This window comes from Opisthorchis viverrini (assembly GCF_000715545.1).
Source record: "Opisthorchis viverrini unplaced genomic scaffold opera_v5_1, whole genome shotgun sequence".
Classification (NCBI taxonomy): domain Eukaryota; kingdom Metazoa; phylum Platyhelminthes; class Trematoda; order Opisthorchiida; family Opisthorchiidae; genus Opisthorchis; species Opisthorchis viverrini.
In genome coordinates, this window is record NW_008751657.1 from 5,129,988 (window position 1) to 5,142,286 (window position 12,299).

Here is a 12,299-nt window from a genome sequence, read left to right on the forward strand (position 1 = left end):
ATATGGATGTATAAGAATACGAATATACAACCTCATACTATCTACTTACGTATGGATAAGGAAAACACAAATTAAATTACTGGTACACACGAAGCAGTAGCCTAGTAAACTAAGATTACTGACTATCATTAGCAATAACTTTACGTGTGCTTTGAAAGCGAGTTGGATAAGGAAAACACGAGAAAAATTACTGGTACACACGAAGCAGTAGCCTAGTAAACTAAGATTACTGACTATCATTAGCAATAACTTTACGTGTGCTTTGCGAAGAAAGCGAGTTTATTCTTCGCTTGTGTGGTCTTTTTTGCGGGAGCAGTGTCTCATACATTCCAGTAGCAACAAATTCGGGGAGTTGGAAAAAAGTTCTTATTAGAAGGTGGTCTTTAAATTGTTGTTTTTCACTCCCATGTGATGTGATTCACTTCGTCTCATCATATTCTTCGTGTATACTAATGATTAGCATAGATTTCAAGACTAGTTAGTTTCCAATCGACTAACTCTGAATAAGGTGGACTGATTGATTCTCCTATTGTTTCCATTTCACTAGACTTGCCATGCAGAACATGAGCTATCTGACCGATGTGTTGATGATAAGAAATCCGATCGATAAGAGGAAGCTAATGTTGAAAGCTCTGGATGCCATTTTGTTCGGTTCTCCAACAAGTAAGTATGAATATTCAACTGGTGTGCCTGCCTTTACATTAATAATCGTTAGCTTTTCCACATTACCTCAGCAGTGTTCGGCAGTGTTTTTCGACTCAACTAAACGATTTGCATTCCCCAGCTGACGGACAGGAACATCTTATTTCTCATGAATTGTTCATCTTAGGCTCTAGGCTAGCCGGTCGCAAAGCTGGACTTCGGCTAAGAAAACTTGTAGGTGCTCCTAGCGTTGGCTGAAAAAAACTGGACCAATCCCCGTTGCACTCACGCCATCGTACATCTTATGATTTGTCGTATCTCAGACTAGCAATGGGACCCTTTGGTTGTCAGGCCTATCTGGTGTATCAGGACTGTGTACCTGAGGTGGCAAGCGGGGTTAGACTTGGCTTTTGAACACTTTGGTTCATTATGGCTAAACAGAGACTACTTATCATGCCAAATGGTATTCGTGTTTTCCGACTTCTGGAGAGCGTCCTCCCTGTTGGGGAACAGCATGGTCAAGTTTGTCAAAAGTCCTCGGTTTCGGTTGGGGAGTTCGCATTTTACCTATCAACCCGATGGCAAAGGTTGCCTAACTGAGACAGTCGCTGACAAGTAGACACGCTCTGCGTGCTCCTTCGTACTCGTTTCCTACAACCTTAATGGGTGATATTTCAGACGGAAGGGTGACCTGTATTCTGTGTTAACGTGAACGTTTGTGTGGTTGTGCTAAAGAAACCATCGTTGCAGATAAGGGTATCAAACAGCATGAACACTATTCCAAATAGTCTCCATATTAGTAAACCGTGAAAAATGGAAATTTGTTAGTTAAACAATGCGATAAATACCGAGGTACAATGGTGCTGAGGTGACTGGACTGAGCCCTCTCTGTCTCTCTCTTATGGTAATTCTCCCTTAGCTTTTCTCGTTGTTTCTAACACGAAACACCCCCGTCACTATTTTCTGTAAAAAATATGCACACTGTTTTGTCCTTTGATCGAAGATTCGCTTGTGCTTCCCCGGGACTCCTCAAACCCCTAGGACGTTGTACGAATGATAATGTTCTCACTTAATGAAAAACATTGATCATATCTGCACTGTTTTGATCCCACCATCTTTTGATTCATCTTTCGTGACTGATCATTTGCCTTTGACTTTAGGACCACCCACAATTCACCGCTGCAAATATTTGGTTTTAAGTCATTCCTTCACACCCTTTGTATTGATTCGTCACCCGAATACAATAATTGCCTGATTACAGCGTGCAACTTAGGTCTGTTTCTTTCAGAACTAAGAATGGATTGACAGTGACTTGCCCAATCCCACTAGATCTACTGATCCATATTAGCCTACCAGTCGGTTATTCATCGAGTTTTTCCGCCAACAGAAGTCGGTAAAACGAAATGCGTGTGAAGCTGTTGCGGCATCAGTCTCAGTCCTCAGCTAACCGTAATAGATCGAGTTCGGGGTTGATATCATTTAGGCTGCTCATGTCTGATTGCAACTCCTTGGCACCCTAACAGATGAGCTACCGAGGTCTGTTTAATCTGCCGTTGCTTCAGTGCGAAACCCATTGTCTGAGGATAGTGCCTTGTCTATTCGCCTAGTCAAATGTCATCGTTCTCTTATACCTTTTTCATTTTAATCTGTTGAATAAGTTTCTTAAGTGACGTAACCGAAATTCAAAGGTGAGCTGATGTCTGGCTAAGATGTGCCAAAAAATATTCATCTTCGGATGGAACCCGAAGAGTTACACTGCCCCTTGATATCTAAATTTCGCAGTTTGTTTTTCATTGCGACACTGTAGGACTGACACTCGGGTTATTTTATCGAAGACCTATTTTCCTCATGTGAAAAAGTACGATGTTTCCAAAATGACCATACGAGTCATGTGTGGTTGAAAACAGACCTTATTGTATACCATTCACACAAATCTATTTTTGGTCAATCGTCCTCTTGTATGGGGTGTCCTGTCAAGATGGAAAACACCGTACGTATCCAGCGACCCTCTTACTCATAATCCCATACAAACATTTACTTTGAATCACATGCGGAATTGGGGAGGAATTTATTTTAACTGCATCGTTCACCACATTCAATGCGATAGCTTAGTGGGTTCTATTTATACAGTGTCACCGGGGCAGTTGGTTGGCAAGACAGCACTGTAAGGCGTCGTTTCTGTGCTCTTGAACGGTGTATGACAATTATCAGCCTGTGTTTAACTTGGCTGCGGCATTCTGTAACTTTTCAAGTTGATGCAGTGTAACTCAGCCGCAAACTGCATGAAAAACGTGGCATGTACATAGCAGTCCTAGCGACCTCCTCCGAAAATCCAGCAAATTTCGTATTCTCATATCTAACATCTAGTTTTTACGCTTTTCTCCGAGCCGATTTATGTCTTCCATCAAACTTCATAGTCTGTGGAAACAACAGATCTATGTTGATAACAATATGGTGACAACAGTATGATGGTAATATTGGAATCTTTCCCCAGAGTTTTATATTCGGAACGCGTTGCTAACTTATCGATGGTTATTGTTTCACTTCAGAACCTCAGCTCCTGCCTTCACCGCTGACTACCGCAGTCTTTGGAATTATGTCGCTCGTCATCCTTGGACTTTCCCATTGGTTCTATACCCGACTTTCAGACGTCAAAAGTGGTCCGAATTCCGGTAGTCCAGCTTTCAACGAACGAACCCTAAAGGAACTTCAGTCTCGGTACGGTTCTCTTTCGAAATTTTCCTTGAATTCCTGTCAGCCTTTTTAATCTCTTTACCTCTCAAAATTAGGAGCCGTCCTGGTAATACACCTACAGGTTTGTAGTTACATCTCCCAGTTGACGGTGACTGTCTCTGCGGCTAAATGGAACCGATTGAGCTTGAGTGTCCCTATAAAGAATCCGTGATATTGACCAATACTCTTATGCTCTCAGGTTGTATTTCTTGAGCACCAGTCTACTGAAACATCCGTACTTACTGACTCGCTGCCTATCGCCGACACTGCCTAGCTTTCAATCTCTCCTGTACTAGGCAGTCAGAATCATTCGACATCAGTGAACTGCTTGGACGCCTGCAACATATGACCATCATTCCCTTATCCTCTCTCTCCTCGGTAAGCGAATATGCAGCAGCAGAAATGGTGCACAGTTTCTGAACTGACCTATGACAAATGTTTGGTTGATGCACTGAATCCTTATCGACTTATTCCAGTAGTAGTTGAAACACTTGACAATGCAAGTGGCTGCTGTTCTTTTAGGTATCCAGCTACTGTATGACCCACTCGGCAAACAACAGTCAGACAATGCGGTCCATAGTAGTGTGAATTGGAGTAGTTGATTGAAGCAGGTATGGACGTTATTTGAAAACGCATACCATCTGGAGTGACAAGGTCGCAGAAGTCCTTCAGTAAAGTAGTCACATGGAGTATGCGTTCAAATCCTCCTTCTGAAGGTGCGCCTCGTTTTCCTGTGTAGTCTAGTGGCAGAAAGCCCATGTGCCTTTCTTTTTTGGGAGATGGCGCACTTTGTCAACTCCAGACAGACCCAACTTGTCTATCCGAGAGGTGTCTGTGTTTCACCGTGCATATGCCCCTCCGGACCCATCCATCCGAATCTGCCACAATTACACTATAGATTTCGATGGATTGTAATGGACGGGAATGGAACTAGAAGCTAAATTTCTATGGTGAACGTTTAGAAGGCCAGAGGTAGGGAAATCCTTAGCTATCAAAATGGAGGGTAAAATTATTGCTCAACGGGTAACTACATCACTAACTGAAATCCGGGCACTGAAGCTTTATGAAAAACAGTGTTTGATATGATGTATTGAGAACACTTCAGATTCATGTGCCCTGTTTAGCTGCAGGATACGCCGTCTCTAAAGGTACTATCTCAGTTCATTTTGTTGTTCGGTAATATTGATGCTCTTCGACACCTTTAGTCACTTTTCGTTTCATGAATTCATTGTCTCATTGTGGTACAATCTCAAATGAGTGGGTGACCTGGTGCTGGGTATCCCGGGTTCGAATACGTGATTGAAGCCTATGTCACGAAGACCATAGTTTCAGTATACTTATTATCTGGTGTGAAAAGGTTCCATCGGTCTTTCGGGGAAGATTCCTACAAAAATACAACCTACTTTCCTGTGTATGTTCGTGGTTTCCTATATATGTGACAAATCTTCGGATGGCAACGACCAGAATCCACGGTAGGGGGTTGAAGATTACAACCACTCTGTGTTTCGGCTGTTGAACGTCCACTGTCTCATAAATTTTGTTGATTCCGTGCAAATTCATTCCACCACATTCGAGCGGAATTCAAAATTGGAACTTCCAAAAGTTACAAGTCGTTAGATTTTGCTCTTCCTTACCGGCCAGAGGGCCTAGCTTGCCATAGATTTTGGAATACAGAACGTGCACGATTTCGCGTTCTCCTCACATGCAACCCGAAGTGAGCTATGCAATTAACTAAAATAAACCATATTACCGACTTAAACTGTGAAAAAATATCCCATGATTGGTTTCATCTGCCGTATACGGATAGAGGACAGCTTGTGTGGGATAGTACCGTTTAGAACGTTCATGTTGATTACAATACACTCCACTCTGGTGACGATTGGACGTTTATTCACCCGTTCTGCCTACTTGACTCGCACACCTCCTTTAGAACTGCGATGCATGCACACATGCTTAAATCACAATTGCAATGCGTATCCATGCAAGCAGAGGTGGTGAATAACTGGTGTTCTACTGGTGTCTCATATAATTTCAATTGAGGTTTCATCCTCAAAGTGAAGACGGCTGTTTCATCCTTATTGGTAAAAAAAGATAAAGCGTTCAGCTGTAGCACCCTTCCGGTGCCTAGCTGCCATGCCACCCGAAGGAAGCACGAGGGCTGGGATACTGCCAGGTTGCCCAAGCCTAGACAGGGGAAGTCGAGTGGCGGAGGTCGGATTCGAACCGCGGACCTTCAGGTTAGTAATCCGCGCTCTAACCACTTCGGCCATCTCGCCCCCTCGGCCATCAGCAATGCATATCCCGCAAACTTCCGAGGAGATTCGAATCCAGGACCTTCTGACACAAACGTTTGGCCACGAGCGGCTGTTTAGCAGTGTGATTAACTCGAAAGTAGTTTGGATATGACGCCAATTATCCTTCAGCCGCGGAATTCACATCATGTGGTGACGAGTATCTCAGATAGATAGACGCATGCTAATCCGCAACGGAACTGTCCAAAAACTGGTTTTGAGTTACCTAATAAACTTATCCAGTCCCGCGATTTCTTTGATTACATACTCAGTGACGTTTTTTCAACTAGGCCTTTCCCCTGGACGGATCTGTTTTGTTCAGCTGTTTGCTGAGAGTGGTCAGTTGTGATACACAGAGCCCATTTTCATAAACTTGTCAAAATAAACTATGACCCACGCCGTCTGACAAACATCGGGGTGAATTGATCAAATGAACCTATCGTAAGTGGTAGCAAGGACTGTAAAAGAAAACAAAATTTCTTTCACACTAGGGAGCGGGTAATGTACGGGATATTTGGATTTGGTGAGACGGGCTACATGGTTAGGATGGATGGCGACTTGTTCTGCGGACGGACAACACCCGTGGGTTGCACATCATTCAGGCAGAAGTTGTGCCATCAGAATAACCAAATTTTTGTACTCCGATGGGATATATTTGAAGAACTGACTAATTGTCATAAATAACACGTGGCTGAGGGCTACACTGCTCTCAGGACGTCTGGTAAACAAGGGATTCTTGGTTTTTTATTACTTATTCGAATGACATTATAACCATTATTCGAACTAGAATCCCTGTACTCACTTCCCGCGTTTTCATCGTTCAGCCTGGACGATCTGGAACAACTTCAATACAGGTTAAATAATCGTGAACAAGGAGCTCAATTTAGTTCACTCCATTCGCAGCTGGTAAGTCTGTCTTGCAACTCATTCGTCATTGTAACACTTGTTTGATTGGAAGAGAGAATATATTAGCACTCTTAAGGGCGTGAGCCGGATCAGTCCTCTTGAGAGGTCACAATGAAGAAGGTCGTCTTCTCGAATGGGACGCTCTTGCTTTTATTGGATGGTTGGTGATCTGTGTGTGACTTAAAATCCCAGTCATTGAGACACTCGAATACACATCATAGGGAAATTGTTCGCATCAGGACATCGCATAACTCTAACTGTTCAGTGAAGCCAGCTGCTTACTCGTCCAACCTGAGCCCCTTTGTTCCCTAATCCGAATTTTTGCGTCTCGATCGTGTGGTATAGTCAAGTCAATTTAACGTCGTATGTTTTTCATGCTATACGATCCTAAAACTTCCCATGTGGCGTCTTGATAAAGTCCGTAAGATGGCTCACTAGAAAACCTAAACCGCCTCAAGTGCGGTTTATCATTGATTCTCCTCTAACTGAAGATGTTCCGAGAGCTGTTTAAATTCAGGCACAAATCCAAAATGTTTCACACTTCCGAGGACATAACTTGACACCGAGATTCATCTAGGATGCAAGATTCTTGTAGCATCATTCCAGGAATGCGATCATTTGCAATTTTTTGTAGATGTGGAATGACGAGAGAGCAGATAACCTCGTAAAATGATGAAACATCCTTTTGGGCAAAGTGGTATGTGGTTCTAGAACCCGAAATCTTACATAAGTGACTTAACTACATTTAAAAGCCCCTAAATGGGTAACGTCAACCATCGTTTCGTCACGGAAGATTTGACGCCGTTTGGGCAGTACTGCTAGAAATATAATAGTGGGGCGATTTTTTCTTATAATTGTGCATGTCAAACTGATGTGCGCATTTCCCATCATACTTCAAAAAGGTGGAAAGTTGCATAATTTGCTTCGGACGAAACACAGTTGTTTTTGAGTTCGTGTAAACTTATGCCTACCCATAATTTACTGCTAATTTCTGTGTCTAGTATACATCATTTTAAAATTGGGAACTGAAACCATAAGAGCCTTTCACGGAGTTGACTTTTTTTCAAACTGGGTGTCCGAATAAGCGGTTACGTAGTTCTGCCATAGTTTATCCACCGAGTGGAAGGATCCATACAAGGCTGCGTTGGATTTAAGCTATAAAGCTTATTTACCTCATTGGCTTCACACTGCATATTTCTTGATTTTTTTCGCCCCTCGAAGCTCGCATTAGCTTGTGAATGGGAGGCTATTCAGTACTGTTATCCTTACAGTTCATTCAATTTAGTTTCGAATATAATTATTTCCTTTGATTATTTAATTCATTCGATCACAATACGGGGTCCAATGGCGCCACATTCAGGCTCCGTCCTCTGTGGTCACTGCATGAGTAGGATTACTCACTACATATCTGTTGGTCACACTCGTCGTGACTGCCGAATTAACGGTTTCAAAAACATGGGTGAACGCACGACACTTTATCACTACTTGCATGCCCACAATTATCTTTTTGAGACGCGCTTGCATCATACGTAAAACACATGAAGCTGTCACTCATAACCTGCGACTTAACCTCCTCATCTGTGGACAAATCTATAACGCTGGAACCTATGACATTTGTGCGTTTGATGTGTGACGATGTTGATTACTTTTTCTGCCATAACCACCCCCTCCCGATCATAAGAAAATGTCGCAATACCACTGATATGTGAATGCTTTAATTCACCTGACTATCGCATAACCTAAACGAAACAAAGTTGCTTACCCAGACTTTTGTTACTGTTCACACAGTACCCGCATTCCTTGACACTAGTTCGTTTGGTTAACAAAATAATGACGCCGATGTTTCTGAACACTTGTCGTTTTCAGAGACACCTACATCTGTTGGTCTAAAAGGGAATGCAGACCGGACGTAAGGGACAAGTATTCAAGGTCGGTCACGAAGTTCAAGCCGTGAGACTAGGTACTCGGTTTCAATCAACGCAAAATTCCTCTCAGCAGTAGCTCGGTGTTCCGACATTGATGATCATCACCAGTAGTCCCGTTGCGATTTTCGGCGATGGCATGTCTGGTTTCTTGATGTGGGTCCATATGAATTATATCCACCCATCATGCCATCCAGGTTGAACTATATCTGCTTGGCTAAGTACGGATGAGCTATAAGGTAGGCTAGGTTCTGCAGTTGATCGGCACTGATTGTCATTGTTAAATGTTCCGCCGGATCTACTTCACGTTTGCTGGATTCAGAAACTATTTGTATCGACATTTCTAACATGTAACTTGAAATCCCTCTGTATTGGCTTCGTCTCTAATGCCTTTCCTTTATCATCTGACCAGCCTATGAGCCCTTCTTGGTCTGAGCTTCCGAAATTTCGAAGTCGGTCATTGGCAAGCAAACCATGGGCAATGTTGCCTATCGATTCTGGGTCGCCTCCAAAGTCCTACTCAGAACGCTTTCAAAGTCGTCAAGATCTGGAGAAGAGAACCAGCACCGGAGAGGAAACAAATAGACCTCCTTCGACTGACCTCGACAGGAATGATACAAACTCCACATTGCTCGATCCGGATTTCCCCCGCGTTACGAGTCGAACGAGCATAACTGATTTCGATGGATGCTCCTCCGTTGCGCTGCAACTTTGGTTGCAGCTTACCTACGCTCTTGAGGAAGAACAGTACTTGAATAGGAAAACACAGGCAGAACTGAATTTGAATTCTGCGCGTCAGGCGGTGAGTACAATATGAAGTCCTGATTGTCAGTAGTGGTATCGACCGTTCAACTATAATCTCTATGTGCCCTTCGTGCAGATAGCGCGCTAGCCACTTTGACTATTCATTTTTTCTCATCCATCAATCAGCGGATGGGAATTCTAGTTGCTACCGGTTACCTAGTGAACCATAATTGGGAAAAACGTTTCGGTCAGGTCTACTGGAATGAGTTTCTCTGGTACGAATTCGGCCCTGCTCCCAACGAACCGTATTACAATTTCCAACTGCTTGAAGAGATCGCTAGTTTTTTCTAGAGGAATGTGTCGGTAGCTCAGATGGTCGTTGGCTTGTTCGCTGAGCTGGTTTGCCTCGGTTGATCGTCCCTTCTCCGTTGTACAACTGCTTCAGATATTGGTGCACTGTCCATACGGTCCTTAAAGTCATTTGCCAATTGTACTTTCAGAAAGTGCAGATTAAATCGTCTTTCGTGATCCTCTCGAAGTCGCAATTCAACTGTACAGTTCTATTATGTTCCTGTCGTCGTATTCTAGTGTAACCGGCTTCATCGAAAGCGGTTTCATGTCCTTGGTCCGGTCCGGTTGCTGTATTCCGACAGCCTCGGAGAGCTTGAATTCAAGCTGATGCGAGCGAAGTGAGTCTCTTGTAAATCCCGCTTGCTTATCATTTTTAACTTAACCATTACTGCGCCTGTTTTTTTCTCTTCCGTACCTCTATTGACCTGCCCGTCGTCTGTCACGTGATACCTGCGTGCTGAACCAATATAAATAAAGTTTGGGTCACGGATTTTTCAGGTGCTACATGTTTTTATTCACCACAGGTCTTGCAGACAGTTTTCGGTATCTATTCTATCCAAAGAGATAGAATTTTTGTCTTTTATCATTTTAGAAAACACGTTGAAACTATACTTGTTTGTCCGTGCCAAAAAGACCAGAGGCCAATTCTCCTAGCCCTTGTAGACGACTTAGACACTTTTCGCTGTCGCTTTTCTTGTCGATAACTCCATCCGATGTCTCTTATCCCTTATTCTTCTTATCTCTTTTGTTTCCATTCAGACTCGAAAGCTGTTGTCCATAAACGATCTTCATATGTCTTTTTCATCTTTCTCCCCCCGTGCCTTTGCGCCTCAGTTTTTTCCTACGCATGCAGTATTTGCTGACATGTTCGTGGTCTGATTATAATGAAGAACAACGGAATTTTTTTCTGAAGCATATTAACTAGGATAGTTCCTCTACTTGTTCTTGCTGCTGGTTTTACATTCATCGGCGGGGATCCACATTCACAAGAATCGACTTCGTTGTCCATAAACGATCTTCATATGTCTTTTTCATCTTTCTCCCCCCGTGCCTTTGCGCCTCAGTTTTTTCCTACGCATGCAGTATTTGCTGACATGTTCGTGGTCTGATTATAATGAAGAACAACGGAATTTTTTTCTGAAGCATATTAACTAGGATAGTTCCTCTACTTGTTCTTGCTGCTGGTTTTACATTCATCGGCGGGGGTCCACATTCACAAGAATCGACTTCCTTGTCTCTCTCTCTCTCTTCCCTTGCCTGTGCCCCCCCCCCCCCGGTAAATGTGGAGCTTGTTGCAGCTGAATATGCCAGGGTGAGTATTATGCTAAGCCGTCGAGTCGAAGCGTCCCTACTTGGTTCCATACCCGTTGACAGCTGACTTTGCGTGATTTCTTTTGCGACCTGTATGAAGAAAGGATTTTCGGGGAAGGGAAATCCGTCGCTTCCTACTTATGCCCCAACGAACTACCAAGGATGTTCTTTTACAAAGGCCTAAAAGCCCAGGAATCGTTTTGGTCATTGGCGGCATAAATGCATATATAGTTGGACTTGGGGGTGCTAAGGTTCAACAGGGTTGTCATATTGGATTAGACACGGGACGTAGAAACAGTGGACAGTGCCCACTGCAATCGTGTACTGACCAAGGACCTTTCCTTCACAATACCAGCTTTCGGAACAGCGGAAGTCACGTTTTACCCACCGAAGACCGATCCCCAAACTCAAATGGTAAGGATAGATCACTGCTGGTCACTCCTCCTGGAATACCTGCGTAGCCTCCGATCTCGCACTTGTCCACCTCTATCCTTCAATGTGCTTCCTAGGTTTGCGCAAGAAAAACACCTCACTTGTCTATTGAGAAGTTCATGGACCGGGAACTTAAACAAAAAAGCGAATCCAGCTCTGGTTTGATATCTAGTATTAGTGATCACTGGAGAGAGATATCTGAGGCTGTACTTGATACTGGAACTTCTATATTTGGCACAACCCAGCCAATCTCATCCAAGCTTTGGGTTTTCCATACTACTGTGACCGTCGGTTTTCCTGCTTGATTCGGCAGGTCCTCGGAAGCCTCTTGTCATGATATCACGTACTCCAGTGGCTCTCCGGTGTCCGGCGAAGAAGGGCGTTTGGGTCGTTGGGTAGAATACTTCAAGCATTTCAGTTGGTCATCTGCTACTTACTACTCGTCTTTTACGGAAACAGACTGTAAAATTATAGCGCCCCTCAACCTCGGATATTCCTACTCAAGCGTCACCCTACTCCTGATCCAGACGACTTTCTATCTGCTCTGTTCAAAGACGGCAGTAGATTCCTAGGCCAATGCTCATCTAACTTATTTTCATTTATCTGGGAAAGTGTCTCATGCAACTAGGCTTAAAATGGGTACTCACAAGAAGCTGCAACCGCATGTATCATTTTGACCCCCGTTTTAACAAGGATCTCAAAGTCAATGATCCTTTGTCGTTCAACATCGGCATGTGTAACCCTGGTTTGTGAACATCAAGCGGGATTTCAACCAGCTACACGCAACAGCGACCACATCTTCACACCTCCTCGTGTGTTAGAAGGGCGTCCCATCTATAAATGACCCACAATCTTGGGTTTCTTTGATCTCACGGGTGCGTTCTATTCTCTGGATCGGTCAATACTTTTAGCCACAGTACCTCAACGGCGACTACCCCAGAAGTTCGTGAGCATCATCCCATCCTTG

At 43.6% G+C, this 12,299-nt stretch overlaps 1 protein-coding gene across 1 annotated transcript in view; it reads left to right on the forward strand.

The window, feature by feature from the left end:
- Positions 1-12,299, forward strand: part of T265_00079 (hypothetical protein) — a gene marked incomplete at both ends in the record, with an annotated part of 69,491 nt that overhangs the window by 48,974 nt on the left and 8,218 nt on the right. Inside the window, 5 exons of the mRNA XM_009163736.1 lie at positions 548-663; positions 3,192-3,360; positions 6,491-6,572; positions 8,907-9,296; positions 9,827-9,927. Coding sequence (XP_009162000.1) covers positions 548-663; positions 3,192-3,360; positions 6,491-6,572; positions 8,907-9,296; positions 9,827-9,927 — 858 coding nt within the window. The remainder of the gene's footprint in view (positions 1-547; positions 664-3,191; positions 3,361-6,490; positions 6,573-8,906; positions 9,297-9,826; positions 9,928-12,299) is intronic.